General features: G+C 37.4%; 1 protein-coding gene across 1 annotated transcript in view; it reads left to right on the top strand.

The window, feature by feature from the left end:
- Mettl16 (methyltransferase 16, RNA N6-adenosine) overlaps positions 1–21,015 on the top strand; it is a 70,323-nt gene that overhangs the window by 15,465 nt on the left and 33,843 nt on the right. Inside the window, exons 3-6 of the mRNA XM_005327922.5 lie at positions 3,193–3,392; positions 8,365–8,505; positions 16,035–16,150; positions 20,742–20,884. Of these exons, the coding sequence (XP_005327979.1) occupies positions 3,193–3,392; positions 8,365–8,505; positions 16,035–16,150; positions 20,742–20,884 (600 nt within the window). The remainder of the gene's footprint in view (positions 1–3,192; positions 3,393–8,364; positions 8,506–16,034; positions 16,151–20,741; positions 20,885–21,015) is intronic.

Below are 21,015 nucleotides of genomic sequence, written 5' to 3'. Positions count from 1 at the left end.
TTTTTATTGTCTCTTTCCCCATCATAATCTTTTAATCTATAGCTTATTCTGGGTGGTTTCTTCTTTCTCTCTCTTTTCTCCTTTTTTTTTTTTTATACTAGGAGTGTGATTTTTTTTTTTTAGTTGTAGTTGGACACAGTGCCTTTATTTATTTATCTGTTTTTGTAGTTGTAGATGGACATCATGCCTTTATTTATTTTTATTATTTATTTATTTGTGGTGGGGATTGAACCCAGGGCCTTGTGCATGCAAAGCAAGCACTTTACCAACTGAGCTATATCCCCAGCCCCTTTATTTATTTTTAATAGTAGTTTTTTCCTCCTTCTCCCCCTCCTCCTCCTCCTCCTCCTCCTCCTCTTCTTCTTCTTCCTTCTTCCTTCTTCTTCTTTCTTTTCTCTTCCTCCTCCCTCCTTCCTCCTTCTCCTCCTCCCTCCTTCTTCCTCCTCCTCCTCCTCCCTTCTCCTCCTCCTCCTCCTCCTACTTCTTCTTTCTTCTTCTTTCTTTCTTTCTTCTTTCTTCTTCTTCTGTTGTCAATGGACCTTTATTTTGTATGTGGTGCTGAGAATTGAACTCTGCCTCACACATGCTAGGCAAGCACCGTACCATTGAACCCACAACTCCAGCCCCTCAGTTGACTTTTGAGCAACAGGTTATGCTGCTTCTACTGTCCTCTTTCATGGACACCCTCCTCTTTGTCTTCTCTGATACCATATTGTTCTTGCTTTCCTTGTTATCACTGTGGCCTCCTTTGGTCTCCTTGTGGAGCTTTCTCTACAATGACTGTACGTATAGCTGCTAAAGCATTCCTCAAGGCTTTCTTTAAATTTTTGTTTCCCCCCACTTGGTACTGGGGATTGAATCCAGGGGCACTCTCACTTTTATAAAGGTTCTGGATTGGGGGATAAAATTGTAATGTTCGTTCTAATTATAAGGTACTAGGAATTTGGCCTCTATCTTCCTCTCCAGCATCATCTTGAACTGTGTGCACTTGCTTTGCCCACTGCATTTTAGACATAGAATGTTATGTTCCCTTGCCCCATTTTCTTTCCTGTGTTAATTTTTTTTCTACTCTCAGCTATCTATCTCTGCAGGGAAACCTTGCCTGACCTTCTTAAGACAGATTAATTCATTAACTGGGTCTCATAGCACCTTCTACCTATTTTTTACAGTATTTATCACAGAATTTTACATGTGTATTGGATTCAAAGCTGTCCTTTACCAGACTGTGCTTGCTTATTGCAACTGATAAAAATGTTTGTTGAATGAAGAATGGAATGCATGCCAGCTATCATAACTTCTTAAAAATTCTAACCTACTCTATGTAACTCAGGTATATGAAGTAGCAATAAAAAGAGGGAAGCATTTTTATACTTCACCTTTAAAAGTATGGAGTAAGCTGGGAATATAGCTCAGTGGTAAAGTGCCTGCCTATCATGTGCAAGGCCCTGGGTTCAATCCCTAGTACTTAAATAAAAGAATGAAAATTAAGAAGTCAGCCAAGCTTGGTGGTGCATGCCCGTAATCCCAGGAATTTGGGAGGCTGGAAGCTGGAGGTTGAGGCAGGAAGATCACAAGTTCAAGGTCAGTGTAGGCAACTTAATAAGTTTCTCAGTAACTTAGCAAGACCCTGTCTCAAAATTAAAAATAAAAAGTATTGGGGATGTCACATAGTAGTAAGGTGCCCCTGGGCTCAATCCCCAATACTAAGAAACAAAACCTACAGAGTAACCAAATATACCCACTTTCTTTACATTTCTACTGTTTACAATAGAGGGTCCAACCAGTCAGCTTGTGAGTTGTACAAAATTTAGTTATTATTTACTGACCATATAGATTTTAAGAATAGAAGGAATTTTGTATGAAAATAAAGATTGCTGGTTTTGTTTAAATGTAATAGAGATCTGGCAAACTGGGCTGGCAAACCCACTTGATGTGGATGTGGCTATATTCTTTGAAATGGTCATTTGTGTCATCTGGCATAGTACTGCAAAAAGCATAGTCATTGAGCTGGCCGTGAAAGTCAGGCATGATGGCACGTGCCTGTAATCCTTCCTGCTATAGAGGCTGAGGCAGGAGGTTTGCTGAAACCCTGCCTCAAAGTGAAATGTAGAAATAGCTGGGGATACGTATGTAAATCAGTGTAGAGTACCCCTGGGTACAATCATGAGTACTGCCCCCCCCCCAAAAAAAATAAATTGACTGCTTATGCCAGGCAGGCACTCTACCGCTGATGTTGGGGATTGAGCCCAGAGGCATTTTACCATGGAACTACATCCCTAGACCTTTTTATTTTTCATTTTCAGATAGGGTGTCGCTGAGCTGTTGGGGCTGGCCTGGAACTTGCAATTCTCCTGCCTCAGTCTTCCAGGTTGCTGAGATTACAGGTGTGCACTACTGCCCCTGGTTTTTTCATTTTAAGACTGTCCTGCTTGGGCTGGAGATGTGGCTGAAGCGGTAGCACGCTTGCCTGACATGCGTGCGGCCCGGGTTCGATCCTCAGCACCACATACAAATTAAGATGTTATGTCTGCCAAAAACAAAACAAACAAACAAAATATTAAAAAATTTTCTCTCTCTCTCGAAAAAAAAAAGACTGTCCTGCTAAGTTGCCTAGTCTGTCCTTGAACCTGTGATCTTCCTGTCTTAGTCTCCAGAATACCTGGAAGTACAGGCATGTGTCATCCTGCCTTTCTTTGCATTTTAAAGTATGATTTTCAAAGAATACTACTGTCAAACGATGTTAATGATAATAGCAAAATATAACTAGCATTTGTAATATAGTTACTATGTACCAGGCATTATGTAAAGTACTTTTCACTGATAATACACAGCAGCACTGTAGTACAGGTACTTCTACCCTCATTTTACAGTTGAGGAAACAGTCTCATGGAGGTAGTAAATAACTTGTCCAAAGTCACATAGCTAAGTAAGGGGGCAGGGAGGAATGAGAATAGAGGCATAAAATCTCTGTGCTTGATGTGCATTGTTTTTGGTGGAAAATTATACTGCATTTCATATGCTGTGAGTCTGTTAAACACCCATGTATGTATGCCACTGTGCTGGAAGCTGTAGACACCTATTTGTGTGTGTTTTTTATGAAATTTAGATGGGTGTTTGGTAATGCCTGGTGGCCATAGAGCTTATACATTATAGTGAATCTTAGTAATCAGTTTCTTTTTCTTCATCCCACAGTGTTAATTTTAAAGACCCTGAAGCAGTCAGAGCTCTGACTTGTACTCTCCTAAAGGAAGATTTTGGACTTTCTATTGATATTCCACTGGAAAGACTAATTCCCACAGTTCCGTTGAGACTCAACTATATTCATTGGGTGGAAGATCTGATTGGTCATCAGGACTCTGATAAAAGTACTCTCCGAAGAGGAATCGACATAGGTATATAGTTTTAAATTCTTTTGTGGCTAAACATAAGTTTCAAAAGTTCTGCAAGGCCAAATTCTTAATAAACTACTGAGTATTTGTTGTGTGAAAGAAGCTAGCCTAATTTAACTACTGTTCTTATCCACTATACTTGGGCTTTTCTGCCGTAGATTTCTCCTGAGAAATTTGGCTCTAAACAGGGAGCAAGGTGGTAAAAGAGGTACAGGATGAAAGTGAGGCTCTTGTCAGCTTTGCAAATTTCCACATTGATTTCCATGACTGTTGGGCCTTATCTTTACTCTGAATCAATTGATGTTAGTATAGACATCATCATACTGAGGTTTTATGGCAATGGCCAGTTAATAAAAGATCATGTGGGCCTGAATACTTTTGGGAATCTTTTGGGTGATTATTTGTAGAGAGGGTATTTAATCCAAGATTAAAGTCAGGAAAAAGTTGAGTTCATGTAAGATGTACTTTTTCTTTGTAAGATGTCTTTTTCTCTTTCTTTCTTTTGAAATATTTTATTTATTTATTTTTATGTGGTTCTGAGACTCGAACCCAGGCCCTTGCATATGCTATGCCAGCGCTCTACCATTGAGCCACAACCCCAGCCCCTGAATTTCTTCTTCTTTTTTTTTTTTAAATTTTTTGTAGTTGGACACAATACCTTTATTTTACTTATTTATTTTTATGTGGTCTAAAGATCAAACTCAGGGCCTCATGCGTGCTAGGCAAGTGCTCTATTGCTGAGCCACAAACCCAGGGTATCTTTATTTCTTAATGGTTTGTTTTACTCACTGTTTTTATTTGGTAGGGTTTTAATTTTTTTTCTTTTAATCCTTTGTCCTTAACTGATTCTTTATAGGAAAGATTGAATTAACAACTCTGTGTCTGTTTCTAGATATAGTATAGTTAATGGTCACAATGTGTCGATGGTAGTAAATGTGTAACTTTGACATTTGCTTGCATTTTCAGTGAACTCTTTGAGTCTTCATCTTACATGACCTTTTCAACAGCATTTTTTTTTTTTTGACTTCTCCTTTCTTTCACACACTGTTCTCCATTTACTTCCATGGCAACAGTCTCCTCTGGTTTTCCTTATTCATTTCTACTCGCTCTTCTTTCACTTTTCAGGCTTACTTTCCTATTCTGACTGTTTGATACTGATAATCCTTATTTAAGGCCCAGTCTTTAGCCTTTTCTCATTCAGCACCCTACCCTAGCAATTTCACTCATGTCTGTGACTTCATTACCTCCATGCAAATAAGTCCCATATTTATATATTCTTTCAACTTGGATTGTTTTTTCTTTTCCTTTTCCCCACAACACCTTTATTCTATTTACTAAATGTAGTGCTAAGGATTAAACCCAGGGCCTCAAACTTGCTAGGCAAGCACTCTACCACTAGCTATAGCCCCAGCCCCATGGATTGCTTTTCCTTGACCTCTGATCTCATACACCTAAGAAACTTGGATATCTGAAAAATGTGCCAGACTTGCTATGTCCAAGACCAAAACATAGTGTTTCTTACTAGTTCCAGTATTTCAGTGAGTCTACCGCAATCCACTCTGTCATCCTTGATATTTCTCATTCTCACTGAGAATATTCTTCACTATTTCCTGTTGATTCCTTTGTTTGTTGGGGGACTGGGTCTTACTGTGTTGCCCAGGCTTATTTCAAATTCCTGGACTTAAGTGTTCCTCCTGCCTCAGTTTTTTTGGTGCTAGAGCCTGAACCCAGGGCCTTGTTCATGCAAGGCAAGTACTCTACCAACTGAGCTTATATCCCCAGCCCTCTGGCTTTCTTAAGTCAATCTTTCTCCCTTCCTTCCTTCATTCCTTCCTCCCTCCTAGCCTCACACATATTAGGCAAGTACTGTACTACTGAACCACATCCCCAGCTCCCTTAATATTTCTTAAATCATCTACTTCTATCTCCACTGCCATCATCCCCAATCCAAGTTATCATCATCTTTTACCTTATCTACAGGATAACTTCTCAGCTGGTATGCTGTCATCCACTCAATCGTCCCTCCATTCTGTTCTCTGCCCTGCATTCATAAAATATCTATAACTCCACATCTGATTGCATTTTCACCACTTTAATGGGTTCTTAATGCTTTTGTGGTAAACACCCAAAACTTTGAATTGGCCTTTTAGATTTACCTTTGTATGATCCTTGCCTTCTTCTGAAGGCCTCTCTAAGCCCATCTTATATGGTTCTTTCCCTGTCCTACCCCTCCCTTTATGTACTAAGGTTGAACCCAGGGGTGCTCTACTACTGAGCTATATCCCTAGCCCTTTTTATTTTTTATTTTGAGACAGGGTCTTATTAAGTGGCTGAGGTTGGCCTTGAACTTGTGATCCTCCTGTCTCAGCCTCCTGAGTAGCTGGAATTACAGGTGTATACTATTCTCTCCAGACATTTCTTTGTTTTCTATCCTTTTTTTAGATTCTTCTAATAAGGCACCATAGCCCCAGAACTTTGTATGTTATTTCCTGTGCCTGGAACTTCCCTCATCATCACCTTGTTTATTCTTATTTATATAATACTGTACATGACAACTCAAGAAAAGCTTTCTCTGACCTTCCAGGCTAACACAAGTTCCTTGATTATAATCAGTGTTTCAGAAAGCCTTGTTTCTTTCTTCATGGCATTTATTTCAGTTTAAAACTGTACTGTTTTTAATTTTTTGACTAATGTTATTCTCTGCTGCTAGATTGCAAAGTATAGTTAATTTTTGGTTATTATAATATTCCAAAGCTAGCAAAGTTTCTGGCATATAATATTTATCCAATAAATGATTTATTGAATGTTGCTGGATAAATACATCATTCTTTTCACATTCAAAATTTGAGCACTCCATATGAGCTTAAGCACTGTAAAAACATTGGGATTTTTTCTTAAAGTTCTTACCCTTTTATATTCATGGCAGAGAACTGGTGGAAGGTTCTAGAAAGCTTTGATAGCTTAACAGCCTATTTGGTGCAAACTTGATTTTAATTATGCCCCAAACTCTCTAAAATAGCACTTGGGGATATAGGAGGTTAATGGATTTTAGCTCTTCACAAGGGGCAATGCTTGCTGGAATCATATTCAATCTAATTAGGGTTTTATATAAATTCTTCCCCCAGACTCCATCAGTTTGCTCTAATTCTATGATTATTACTTTCCATTTATATTTATCATTATAAAGATTATTACCCACTTAAAAGATGTCATTTGTCTTTCTGAGGGCATTAGAATGTCAGAATGCAAGTTTTTTGGTCTTGAGAATTGAGACAAAACTTTTTTGGGGGTGGGCAGAGAGTAGATCTTTTACCTACGTTTATTACCCTGGAGGTAAGCACACTTTTATTTGAAATGAAATTGTAGTATGAAGAGAGAGGCAATTGTATGAGAGTCAAGGGCCTGGAACCTGATCTGGATTTTTTTATTACAGAGCCAAAAGGGCTACTGACATTTTCTTATTCCAGATGACTCTGGTTCACTAGAATTGCCAGCAGAGCTAAATAATTGTGGGTTCTGAGAGGACCCTCCTTCCCTCCTCCAACTCTAACAAATCCCTGAGGAGTAGTTTGCCCAGACTGCTTAGGACCAGGAGACTTGGACAGTAGTCATTATGACCATCAAAGAGCTAAAATGTTGTAGCCATGAATCATCCTGTCTTTTACTAACATGTTCAGAATATCTCCCTTGGGTTTCCTCTGGGTTAGGAGCACCTCCAGCCTCTAATGCTTCCTGCCAGATCACTAGGAACTAGACTGGAACCAGGATGTGGTCAGGGGAAAATAGATCTGAAGTGGCTGGTTTAGGCTGATTGCTGGTTTAGCCCTTCAGGAGAAACACTGACCTTCCTTCTCTCAAATATACTCTCTAGGATCTAATTGGCTAAGATTAGACAGTGGTTTAAGGCAATATTTGTGGTTAGTATATAGACCAGTCCAGGACTAGTGATTCTTCATGTCAGTTTAGGACCGAACCCTAGTTGGTTAAAGAATAATTTTTGCCTGTAGCATTTATCTGTGAATATCTCCTTTGAATTTGTGGTGGGGCTAGCCCAAGACTGATGTTTTTGGATCCAAATGAAATATTTTTCCATGTTTCTGCATCTAAAAAAATGGTTGTCTTTAGTTTTGTTTGTTTAATTTTTTTCTTTAAACTTTTGATTTCATTCAGGTGACAATTTATGGAAATGTGGGGAATTGGACCGTCTGATGTTGTGAAAAATTTGCACCCTATATATTTTGTTCTGCTTTTTGGAGAATGGGATGTGTACATTGATCTGTTTTAAGATGTTGCTATGATATTTTAACAGATAAGATTAAAAAAAAAGAAAATTGAGTTTGTATGAGATTTAAAATGACAACTTTTTTTTTTTTTTGGTCATACCCAGGTTTACTACCCACTGAGCCACATCTCCAACTCTTTTTTATATTTTATTTAGACACAGGGTCTTGCTGAGTTGCGCAGAGCCTTGCTAAGTTGCTGAAGCTGGCCTTGAACCTATGTTCCTCCTGCCTCAGCTCCTAAACTGCTGGGATTTTAGGTGTGTGCCACCTCACATGGCCAAAATGATGTCTTTTTTTAAAGCATTAAATTAAATTGAATTTGGACCATTTTTGCTTAGTCAATTTTATATTTCTTGACCTTCATTGATGTAAACTTCATTTTACATACAACACACGAATGAGGAGGACAACAAGGGTTCTGTCTTCTATGGAGCCTAACTCTACTTACAAGTAGAGTTAACATATATGAAATAGAGAACCCAGGAGCCATAGTATGAACCAGTTTTTTATTTATGTGTGTGTATATATTATGTGTGTGTATGCTCTGCCACTGAGTCACAACCCTGGTCCCCCAGCTTGTGATTTAAACTGTTAAAGCTATGAGAAATCTGAGAAGAGAAGAATGATGTTCTCATTGTTATTTTCACGTTCCTTTCATGTGTAGAATGTGTTCTAAATTTTTATTTTACTAGGTACTGGGGCATCCTGCATCTATCCCTTACTTGGAGCAACCTTAAATGGCTGGTATTTCCTTGCTACAGAAGTGGATGATATGTGTTTCAACTACGCAAAGAAAAATGTGGAACAGAATAACTTATCTGATCTCATAAAAGGTTAGCTCAACAGAATAAATTCCCCTTCAGGCTTTGTTTATTAATCTAAGTTAACATGTCTTGTTATCTTTGGCTTTAATATACAGACTTTGATAATTAAAAAAAAATGACACATTGTAATTGGGTTTGCTGTTTTAATACCAGAATTAAAAAAAAAAAAAGTAAGTACAGTTGATCCACATTGTTTCTGGGTTCTCTATGTATTTTCCTACTTGCTGAAATCAGTTTATTTAAGTAGATTTTCTTGAATCTTTTTAATTTGCCAATGTCCATAAGTGGTTTTGGTTTCTATTTTAACATACTTTATTTTATAGAGAAATTCATAGCAAAATTGAGTGAAAGGAACCCTTGAGGTGCTAGTGACTGAAATTGCTGAGCCTGGCCTCAAACTTGTAATTCTTCTGTCTCTGCCTCTCAAGTAGCTGGGATTACAGGTGCACTACTGCACCTGGCAGAGTACTTCATGTATTTGGATGGTAGTTTTTTATTACATATTTTTTGCAAATATTTTCTTGTAGCCTGGTACTTCTCTTTTTATTCTCTTGAATAAAAGCAAAAATTTTCATAGAGCAAAAATTTTAATTTTAATGAGGTCTAGCTTATTGATTCTTTCCTTTGTGAATCATGCCTTTGGTGTTTTATCTAAAACATCATCTCCATATCCAGGATGATCTAGATATTCTCCTATGTTATCTTCTAGGAGTTTTATTACTTTGCTTTTTGTATTTAGTTCTGTGATCTGTTTTGAACTAATTTTTGTCAAAGGTCTATTTCTAGATTTTTTTTTTTAACTTTCTTTTTTCACACATTTTTAACCCCCTTGGGTTTTTTTTTTTTTTTTTTGTGTGTGTGTGTGTGAGTGTGTGTGGAAGGGCTGGGGATTAAACTTGGGGCACTCAACCACTGAGCCACGTCCCAGCCCTATTTTGTATTTTATTTAGAGACAGGGTCTCACTTAGTTGCTTAGTGCCTCAATTTTGCTGAGGCTGGCTTTTTTTTTTTTTTATATTTATTTTTTAGTTTTCGGTGGACACAACATCTTTGTATGTGGTGCTGAGGATCGAACCCGGGCCGCACGCATGCCAGGCAAGCGCGCTACCGCTTGAGCCACATCCCCAGCCCCTGAGGCTGGCTTTGAACTTACTATCCTCCTGCCTCAACCTCCTGAGCTGCTGGGATTACAAGTGTGCGCCACCATGCCCAACTCGCCCATGTTTTTTTATTGGTGCATCATAGTTGCACATAATGGTGGGATTTATTATTACATATTTGCATATGCACACAATATAACAATATAATTTGGTCAATATTATTTTCCCTTCATTCCCTTCCTCCCTTGCCCTGGTCCCTTTCCTCTTCTCTGCTGACTTCCCTTTGATTTTCTTTTCCTTTTCCTCTCTAGCTTCCACATATGAGAGAAAACATGCCACCCCTGACTTTCTGAGTTTGGTTTATTTTGCCTAACATAATTGCATAGTGTTTTTAATTTTTTCTTTTTAAAGAATTCAACCTTAATTTTATTATTTATTTATTTTTTATGTGATGCTGAGGAATAAACCCAGGGACTCACCTGTGCCATGCAAGGGCTTTAAACTGAGCCACAACCCAGCCCCATAACTTTTTTTTTTTTTTTTTTTTTTTAACTCAGGGGTGGTTCTTTTTACCACTGAGCTAGGTCCTCAGGTCACCCTCCCACTTTTTTTTTTTTAAATGCTTGTTGATGGACCTTTATTTTTTTTAACATGTTGTGCTGAGAATTGAACTCACTGCCTCACAACATGCTAGGCAAGCACTTTACCACTGAGCTATAGCTACCTAGCCCTGTCCCCAGCCCTTTTTGAGGCAGAGTATCACTAAGTTGCTTAGGCCTTGCTGTGTTGCTGAAGCTGGCCTTGACTTGTGATCCACCTGCCTCAGCCTCTCAAGTAGCTGGGATTACAGGCATGTGCCACTGTGCTGGACAACATAATATTCTCAAGTTCCACCCATTTTCCTGCAAATGACATAATTTCAGTCTTTGTGGCTGAACAAAATTCCATTGTGTATATATACTATATTTTAAAAATCTATTTTTCCATGCATAGATCCCTAGACTCGTTCTGTAGTTTGGCTATTGTGGATTGTGCTGCTATTAACATGGGTAATCAGCCGGGCATGGTGACATATGCCTGTAATCCCAGCAGCTCAGGAGGCTGAGGCAGGAGGATTGTGAGTTCAAATCCAGTCTCATCCAATGTGAGGCGCTAAGCAACCCAGTGAGACCCTGTCTCTAAATAAAATACAAAATAGGGCTGGGGATGTGGCTCAGTGGTGAGTGCCCCTGAGTTCAATCCTCAAGGATATTCCTATATTGCTATAGTATGCTGACTTTAATTCTTTAGGCTAAGTACTGAGAAGTGGTATAGCTGGGTAATATGGTGGTGCCATTCCTAATCTTTTGAGGAAACTTGATATCAATTTTCATGGTTGTTGTACTAATTTATAGTTCTGCCCAAAGTGTTCCTTTTTCTCCATATCCTTTCCAGCATTTATTATTGTTTGTGTTCTTGATGACTGCCATTCTAACTGAAGTGAGATGAAATCTCGGTGTAGTTTTGATTCACATTTCCCTAATTGTTAACGATGTTGAAATTTTTCATGTTTGTTGGCTATTTGTATTTCTTTTGAGGAGTGTCTATTCAGTTCATTTATTAATCAGGTTGTTTTTGTGATGTTAAGTTTTTTGAGTTCCTTACATATTCTGAACATTAATCCTCTGTCAGAAGAGTAGTTAGCAAAGATTGTTTTCCCATTCTGTAGGTTCTTTTTTCACATTCCTACTTGCTTTCTTTGCTGTGCAGGAGTTTTTTAATTTGATGCCATCCTATTTATTAGTTCTTTAGATTATTTCCTGAGTCTTAGGGATCTTATTAAGATTTTCATTTCCATGGGGCTGGGGTTGTGGCTCAGTGGCAGAGTGCTTGCCTCACACACGTGAGGCACTGGGTTTGATCCTCAGCACCACATAAAAATAAGTAAATATAATAAAGATATTTTTAAAAAAAGATTATCGTTTCCTGCTCCTATTTGTTGGAATATTTTTTTTCTTTGTTTGTTTTTTCTTTTTCTAGCACCAGGGATTGAATCCAGGTGTGCTTAATTACTGAGCCACATCCCCAGTCCTTTTTAATATTTTATTTAGAGACAGGGTCTCACTGAGTTGTTTGGTTCCTTTCTGTGCTGAGACTGGCTTTGAACTTGAAAGCTTCCTATCTCAGCCTCCCGGACTGCTGGGATTATAGGTGTGCACCACTGAGCCTGGCTACAATGTCTGTTTTTATGCCAGTACCGTGCAGTTTTTTTTTTTTTTTACTATAACTCTGTAGTGTAATTTGAAATTGGGTGTTGTGATTCCTCTTGCATCGCTGTTCTTGCTCAGGATTGCTTTGGCTGTTCAGGGGCTTTTATTCTTCTATATGAATTTTAGAACTGTTTTGTATAATTCTGTAAAGAATTGGTCTTTTGATGGGGATTGTGTTGAATCTGTATCTCATTTTTGGTAGTATGGCCATTTTAACAATAATAATTCTGCCTATCCCTGAACATGGGAGGTCTTTCCATCTTCTTATGTCTTCTTAAGTTTCTTTCTTGTGGCTCCCCCCCACCCCGCCCCAGTACCAGGGTTTGAACTCAGGAGCACTCGACCACTAAGCCACATCCCCAGCCATATTCTATATATATATTTTTTTACTTAGAGACAAGGTTTCATTGACTTACTTATTGCCTTGCTGCCATTGATGAGGCTGGCTTTGAACTTACCATCCTCTTGTCTCAGCCTCCTGAACCCCTTGAATTACAGGCATGTACCACTGCGCCTGGCAGTGTTCTCTGGTTTTCATAGTAGAATTTTTTTCACTTCCTTAGTTAGATTTATTTCATTTATTTATTTTTGAGGATTTTGTTTTTTAATTGTCAATGGACATATATTTATTCATTTGTTTATTTTTAATACTTTATTTGTTTATTCTTTTTTTAATGTGGTGCTGAGCAGCCAGGGCCTCACACGTGCTAGGCAAGTGCTCTACCACTGAGCAACAACCCCAGCCCCTATTTATTTATTTATAGTGGTGCTGAGAATTGAACCTAGTGCCTCGTACATGCTAGGCAAGGTCTCTACCACTGAGCTATGGTTCCAGACCATTTTGAGGCTATTTTTTTTTAAAAGAGAGTGGGGGGGGGGAGAGAGAGAGAGAGAGAATTTTTTAATATTTATTTTTTAGTTCTCGGCGGACACAACATCTTTGATGGTATGTGGTGCTGAGGATCGAACCCGGGCCGCACGCATGCCAGGAGAGCGTTCTACCACTTGAGCCACATCCCCAGCCCCTTGAGGCTATTTTTAATGACATTATTTTCCTGATTTCTTTCTTAGCAGATTCATTATTTGTGTATAGAAAAACTACTGATTTTTTTTTAAAGTTAGTGATACTTTTTTTTTTTTTGATGGACCTTTATTTTATTCATTTATTTATATGCGGTGCTGAGAATCGAACCCAGTGCCTCACACATGCTAGGCAAGCACTGTACCACTGAGCTACAACCCCAGCCCTAAAACTATTGATTTTTTTTTAAATATATTTTTTAGTTATAGGTGGACACAATTCCTTTAATTTTTTTTGTGGCGCTGAGGATCGAACCTAGTGCCCATGTGTGCTAGGCAAGCACTGTACCCCATCCCCCAAACTGTTGATTTTGTATGTTGATTTTATGATTTGTTACTTTGCTGAATTTTTTTTTTTTAATCACCTCTAAAAGTTTTCTGATGAAGTGTTTTTTTTTGGGTCTTCTGGATATAGGATCTTGTTATAATAAGCAAACAGATAATTTGACTTCTTTTCCTATTTGTATTCCTTTAATTTTCTTCTCTTGGCTGATTGCTCTGGCTAGAGTTTCAAGAACTAAATTGAATAAGATTGGTAAGAGTGACTATCCTTATGTTGTTTTTCCTCATTCTGTATGGCTTTGGGTTTGTTGTAGATAAGCCTTTATGATTTTGAGGTCAGTTCCTTCTATCCCTGGTTTCTTCATTGTTTTTATAATGAATGGGTGCTGAATTTTGTGGAAGACTTTCTTTGCATCTATTCAGATGCCTATATAATTTTTTCCCTTAATTCTATTTGAGGTGAATTGCATTTATTGATTTGCAAATGTTAAGCCACCTTGCAACCCTGGGATAAGACCAACTTGGTCTTGATGTACAATCTTCTTAACATGCTGTTGAATATGATTTACTAATATTTATTAAGGATTTTTTGCATCTTAAGTTCATCATCTCATGTGGAAAAAATGTACTAGTCATTCCAGTTTTATTTGTTGAAAAGAAGCTTCATTGTATTGCTTTTGTTCCTTTGTCAAAAATCAGTTGACTGCATTTTTTTTTAGTTGTAGATGGACACATTATATTTTATTTTATTTATTTTTTAATGTGGTGCTGAGGATCAAATCCAGTGCCTTATGCATGTGGGGCACGTGCTCAACCACTGAGCTAAAGCCCCAGGCCCTTGACTGCATTATTGTGGTGGGTCTATTCAGAAATAGATCCAGAATCCAGAATTCTCTGTTCTGTTCCATTGATCTATTCTTTCAATACCCAGCACCACAAAAAAAAAAAAAAAAAAAGAAGAAGAAAAAGAAAGCTACAAAACACAAGACAGCATGGCACTGATGAAAGAATGCACTCTACAAACTGAGCTATATCCCCAGCCCTGTAGCTTTCTTTTTTCTTTTGTTTCCTTAAATTTTTTCTTTTTTAATTTTTTTTAGTTGTAGGTGGACACATGACTTTATTTTTCTGTGGTGCTAAGGATCGAACCCTGTACCTTAAACGTGCCAGATGAGCGCTCTACCACTGAGCCACAGCCTCAGCCCCAATTTTTTTTTTTTTTTTAATTTTGAAACAGGATCTCATTAAGTTCCATAGGCTGACCTCTAACTTGTGATTGTCCTGCCTTAGCCTCCTGAATTGCTGTACCATTTCTGACTATCTTTTTTTACCATAGCTTTACAATAAGTCTTAAAGTCAGGTAATAACAACTTCTTGGCTTTGTTCTTTTAGTATTGTATTGGTTTGTTTGAGTGGTTTTTCTCTCCATATAAACTTTAAATTGGTTTTCTAATAGCTAAAATTTGTTTTTAAACCCAGATAAATACTCAAGGTGCTTTTGTGGTCATTCACAGCCATGTGCAGAGTAGCAAAACATTTCAGTCACCCAGTGTGTACTTTTTCATGTATAACTGAAGCAGGCAGTACTCTGCCTTCTTATCTCAGTTCTAATACTGTGAACAAGTCTTGTGTTTGTGGTCTATATAATACCAGATTTTTGTGCTTTTTTTGGTGATTTTTGCTCTTTCAAGTGGCTCTTAAATATAATGTTGAAGTGATGTCTTCTCTTTCTAAGTGCAAGAAGGCTTTGAGGTTTTTTACTGAGAAAATAAGTGCCTTAGGTAAGCTTCATTCAGACAAGGGTTACAGTGTTACTGCCATAAGTTCATTATTAATCAGTGAGCAATGTATATTAAATGAGGTGTGTTTAAACTGAAACACACATACAGCAAGGTTGCATATCTATCAGTTAATGAAAAATGTGACAAGAGACTTACAGAAACCTGATTAACCCTTTATTTCCCTTAACACTAGTGATTCAGTATACATGGCAACTTCATAGAATATAACTATTTTGAATAATGAGAATTGGCTATCTGTGAAGTAACATAGTTACCAATATTTTAAAAGGAAAGAAACTATTGTTGATTAAACTATACTGTCTTTTAAATTTTAGTACATGGAACTATGCTAGCTGTAGTCAAATTCCTTTGTGATCTGTACATTTTATTTTTGTGCCCATTGTGTAGATGAAAGTGCTGTTAATTTTTTTCACTAAAGTTGTTTTGCTATATCTCTTTAAGAAAGAAATAAAGCTTTTTTGAGTACTATTTAAAATATTGAAAATAGAAATAATAATATTGTTAATACATTTGCTTCAGTCTGTTGCTATGTAACATATTACTCCAAACAATAAACATTATCTAATTATTTCTGTTAGTTAGGAATTTGGGTGTGTCTTAGTTGGATGGTTCTGAATCACTGTCTTTAATGAGGTTACTTTCAAGTGTTGGCTATACCTGTCACTTGAAAGATTGGTGACAGAATACTTTGATAATGGTTCACTCACATGGCAATTGGAGGGAAACCTTACTTCATTGCTGCCTGGATTTCTACGTGCTTCTAGAGTGTCCTTACAGTATGCCAGGTAGGCCTCTCCTAGAGCAGAATTCAAGACCAAGAGCAAGGAGGAAGCCATGCTGCTCTATGACTTAGCTGGTCACTTCTGTCATATTCCATTTAATAAAATTGAGTCACTAAATGCAGTTACACTCAAAGGGTAATTGAATTCTACCTCTTGAAGGGAGTAGTGTCAAAGAATTTGTTCACATATCTTAAAACCACCACCACATTAATATTAGCTAACAGTTCTTATTTTTTCTCCTAGTGGTAAAAGTGCCGCAAAAGACACTCCTGATGGATGCTCTTAAAGAAAAATCTGAAATAATCTATGATTTTTGTATGTGCAACCCCCCCTTTTTTGCTAACCAATTGGAAGCCAAGGTAAAATGTCTTTTGCTTTAAAGTAGTTGAATGTTTAATTAAATTTGCCTGTTTACAGAGATGAGAGCAGTTTTTTTATTTATAAATTTTATCAATTAGGATGCTTTTGGTTTGAAATGCTTAAAAACCCAATTCATATAGACTTAACTGTAAAGAAAGTTTATTTGGCTTATATATCAGAAAAACACAACAATAGTATGGTCTTTAGGAACAGTTTGATCAAGGAATTCACAGCTGGGGATGTGGCTCAAGCGGTAGCGCGCTCGCCTGGCATGCGTATGGCCCAGGTTTGATCCTTAGCACCACATACAGGCTGAGGCTCTGTTTTTCCAGGTTTCTCTGGTCCTTGGCTGTTTTGTTCTTGGGTTGGTTTAGTCATGGTCAAGTCATATTTATGGGATTGCTGAGGGTAGAGCTTTTTTCTTTCCCTGCCATTGAACTTTTGATTTTTTTTTTCCACTTGGACCATCTTAGATCATAGTTTACTCCTGGACTAAGCTTGTTGAAGGGAGGAAATTATTATTTTTGCTACCTGTCATTTAATAGTAACTAAATGGCCTATTTTGTCTTTCTAATTTAGGTGAAAAATATATTTGCTTATAAATATTGAAAGACATGTATGCAGTAAAAAGAACTAACATTAAAAACTCAGTGTTAGGGTTGGGGATGTAGCTCATTGGTAGAACACTGGCCTAGCATGTGTAGGATCCTGGAATCAGTCCCTAGCATTGCAAAACAAAAACAAACAAAAAAATTTCCATGATATAACATATTACTGATTTAACCTGTGTGGTTTTTTGGTTTTTTTTGTACTGGGGATTGAACTCAGGGGCACTTGACCATTGAGCCTCATCCCCAGCTCTATTTTATATTTTATTTAGAGACAGGATCTTACTGAATTGCTTAGTGCTTCACTTTGCTGAGGCTGGCTTTGAACTCGAAATCCTCCTGCCTCAGCCTCCTGAGTTTCTGGGATTATAGGCGTGCGCCGCTACGCCCAGCTAACCTGAGTTTTTATTATCTAGTGAACCCTTTCTGTTAATAATGAAGAATGACTAGTATTAATCAGAGGAAATCATGGGTATGTATGCTTAAAACTTTGAGAGAATAAATTGTTTTTAGAATTACTCAGATATGGGCTGGGGATGTGGCTCAAGCGGTAGCGCGCTCGCCTGGCATGCGTATGGCCCAGGTTCGATCCTTAGCACCACGTACAAACAAAGATGTTGTGTCTGCCAAAAACTAAAAAATAAATATTAAAATAAATTCTCTCTCTCTCTCTCTCTCAAAAAAAAAAAAAAAAAAAGAATGACACAGATACCCTAAAAGTACCATATAAATGACTCTTAACAAATGTACATGGATTAAATTTTTTTTAGAGAATAGAGAAGTTGAACATAATTTTATTAGCAATACCAACATTCCAGATTAGAACATAAAGTGTTATTTAAGAAATTTAAATTTTAGCCAGGTGCAGTGGCTAAAATTAAAAGTAATCAAAGCCAGCCTCAGCAATTTAGACTCTGTCTCTAATAAAATACAGAAAAGGACTGGGATTGTGGCTCAGTGGTTATGTGCCTCTGGGTTTAATCCCTGGTGTGTATACGCACACTCACACACACACTGAAATTTAGACTTTAGTCTTTGATGCAGATAAATTGTATGAATGAAAATAACTACATTTTTTTTTAACTTGATGAATTACAACATTTATTCAAAAAATGCACATGAGGGGCTAAAGGTATAGCTTGTCTACTATGTGTGATACCCTTGGCTTGATCCACAACACCAAAAAAAGTGTCCATGTCTTAACTATGGACTGTAAAACCCATATCCAGATGAAGAAGTCAAGCATTTTTAGTACCAGAACCAAATGTCTTTTTTTCTCTTATGAATAGTGTTAAGTGTTAATGTTAAAAAAAAAAGTATATTAATGTAAAAATATTTCTGGTGATAGATTTTCATTTATTTTGGTCATAATCCCAGGAGTAGAATTGCTAAGTTCTATGATAACTCTGTTTAATTGTTTAAGGAACTCCTGGCCTATTTTCCAAAGTAACTATATCACTTTATATTCCCATCAGCAGAATGAGGGTTCCAGTTTTCCACATTCTTATCAATACTTTCTATTATCTGTCATTTTGATTATAGCTATCCTGGTGGGTGTGAAATGGTATCATTGTGAGTTTTTTTCCTTCACATTTTTTATCAGTACATTAGTGTTGTACATACTGATGGGATTATTGTTACATATTCATACACGCACAATATAGCAATATAATTTGGCCAATAGCATTCCCCAGCACTACCCACCCCATATCCTACCCACCTTGATCCCTTTCCTCTATTGTTCTGCCTTTGATTTTTGGGAGATTCACCCTCACTTTATTTTCCTTTTTCCTGTCTAGCTTCTACATAATGAGAAAAAAACATGACTCTTCACTTTCTTTGATTTACTTTACTTAACTTGATGGTCTTTAGTTCCAGCCATTTTCCTACAAATGTCATAATTTCAGGTTTTTGGGTTTTTTTTTAGTTATAGATGGACACAATACCTCTATTTCATTTATTTATTTTTACGTGGTGCTAAGGATCGATCCGAGGGCTCTGCATGTAAGAGTGAGAGCTCTACTGCTGAGCCACATCCCTAGGCCCAATTTCAGGGTTTTTAAAAAAATATTTTAAGCTGTAGATGGACACAATACCTTTATTTTTATGTGGTGCTGAGGATCAAACCCAGTGCCTCACACATGTTAGGCACACACTCCACTATTGAGCTACAACTCAAGTCCCTCAGATTTCTTTATGGCTGAAAAAAACTTCATTTTGCCCAGGCACAGTGGGGTGCCTGTCATCCTAGCGGCTTGGGAGGCTGAGGATCTTGAATTCAAAGCCAGCCTCAGCAACTTAGCAACTCAATCCCTGGTACAAAAAAAAAAAAAAAGAAAAGAAACCACCTTCATTCTTTATATATACAATTTTTTGTTTGTTCATCCATTGATGGACATCTAGGCTGGTTCCATAGTTTGGCTATTGTGAAGTGTGATGTTGTAAATATGAGTATGCATGTATCACTACAGTATGATGACTTTAATTCTTCAGGATAAATACTGAAGAATGGTATACCTGAATCATGTGGTCATATGGAAATCTTCATATCATTTTCCATAGTGGTTGTAGTCACTGTGGTTTTGATTTCCCTGATGGCCGATGATATTAGGTACCTTTTCATGTAATTATTTGTATTTTAGATTTGCCTATTCAGATTTTCTGCCTCCCCCTGCTTTGTTTTTGTCTGGGATTAAACCCAGGGCCTCACACATGTGAGCAAGTGCTCTACCACTGAACTACATACACCTCCACTCCTCCTGCCCATTTCTAAATTGGGTTTTGCCTTCCTTCCTTCACCTGGAAATGAACTCAGGGGCACTCCACCACTGAGCCACATCCCCAGCCCTATTATGTATTTTATTTAGAGACAGGGTCTCACTGAGTTGCTTAGTGCCTCACTTTTGCTGAGTCTGGCTTTGAACTTGTGATCCTCCTGCCTCAGCCTCCTGAGCCGCTGGGATTACACGTGTGTGCCACTGCACCTGGCTCTTTATTATTAATTTCTTTATATATCTTAGGTATAAGTGCCTTTTAAAATAATGATTTGCAGACATATTCTATGGGTTATCTTCTCACTTTCTTTATGTGTCCTTTGTAACTCTGAAATTTCTTTTTTTCTTTTTTGTACTAAAGATTGAATCTTGAATCCAGGGGCACTTTATCAATGAGATATATCCCTATTACTTTTTATTTTTTGAGATAGGATCTTGCTAAGTTGCCCAGGCTGGCCTCAAACTTTGGATCCTCCTGCCTCAACCTGCTAAATTAATGGGATTACAGGTGTGCACCCCCACACCTGATTGTAGCCTAAAAGTTTTTAATTTTGTTGAGGTTCAATTTCTGAAATTTTGTTTTCATTTTTATGCTTTTTGGTGTTGTATCTAATGAACTATTGGCTAAACCAAGAAAATGAAGATTTATTTCTACATTTTCTTCTGAGGGTTTTATAGCATTAACTTTTACCTTTAAGTCTTCAATGGTTTTTGAGTTAACTTTTTTTTATATCATGGGAAGTAATCTAAAAAGCAAAGCCATAGCCAGGCTTGGTGCACATGCCTGTAATCCCAGCTACTCAGGGGCCTGAGGCAGGAAGATCAAAAATTTAAGGCCAGTCTGGGCAAGTTAGTGAAACCCTGTCTCAAAATAAAATTTGAAAAGGTCTGGGGATATAGCTCAGTAGAGTGTTTGCCTAAGGTACACAATTGGCTAGGTTCCATCCCCAGTACTACAAAACAAAATCAACACCTAAACCATAAAAGTTACTAGAAGAAAATAAAGTAAATATTTAATTTTTAGGTAGATTTTCTGTGCTTTGGTATCAAGACAGAAAGTATTAAAAAAAAAAAAAAAACCCTAAGTCTTGACAATATGTGGAAAGTGAAATTATATTTAAGCATTTTGTGTTTAACTAGATTACATTCAAAGATTTTTTTCTTTATGTGTAAAAATTTTTCACCAGGGATTTTGTTTTGTTGTTCAGGGAGTAAACTCTCGAAATCCTCGAAGACCTCCACCTAGTTCTGTAAATACCGGAGGTATCACAGAGATAATGGCAGAAGGAGGTGAATTAGAATTTGTTAAGCGGATCATCCATGACAGTTTACAGCTTAAAAAAAGATTAAGGTAAGTGTGTTGTTATAGCATGGGAATATTTGTCCATGGCAGAGTTCCTAAAGAAGTCCTTTCAGGGCTGGGGATGTGGCTCAAGCGGTAGCGCGCTTGCCTGGCATGCGCGGAGCACTAGGTTCGATCCT

The sequence above is a fragment of the Ictidomys tridecemlineatus genome, chromosome 3, assembly GCF_052094955.1.
Source record: "Ictidomys tridecemlineatus isolate mIctTri1 chromosome 3, mIctTri1.hap1, whole genome shotgun sequence".
Taxonomy (NCBI): domain Eukaryota; kingdom Metazoa; phylum Chordata; class Mammalia; order Rodentia; family Sciuridae; genus Ictidomys; species Ictidomys tridecemlineatus.
This window is presented reverse-complemented; position numbering and strand designations above follow the sequence as displayed.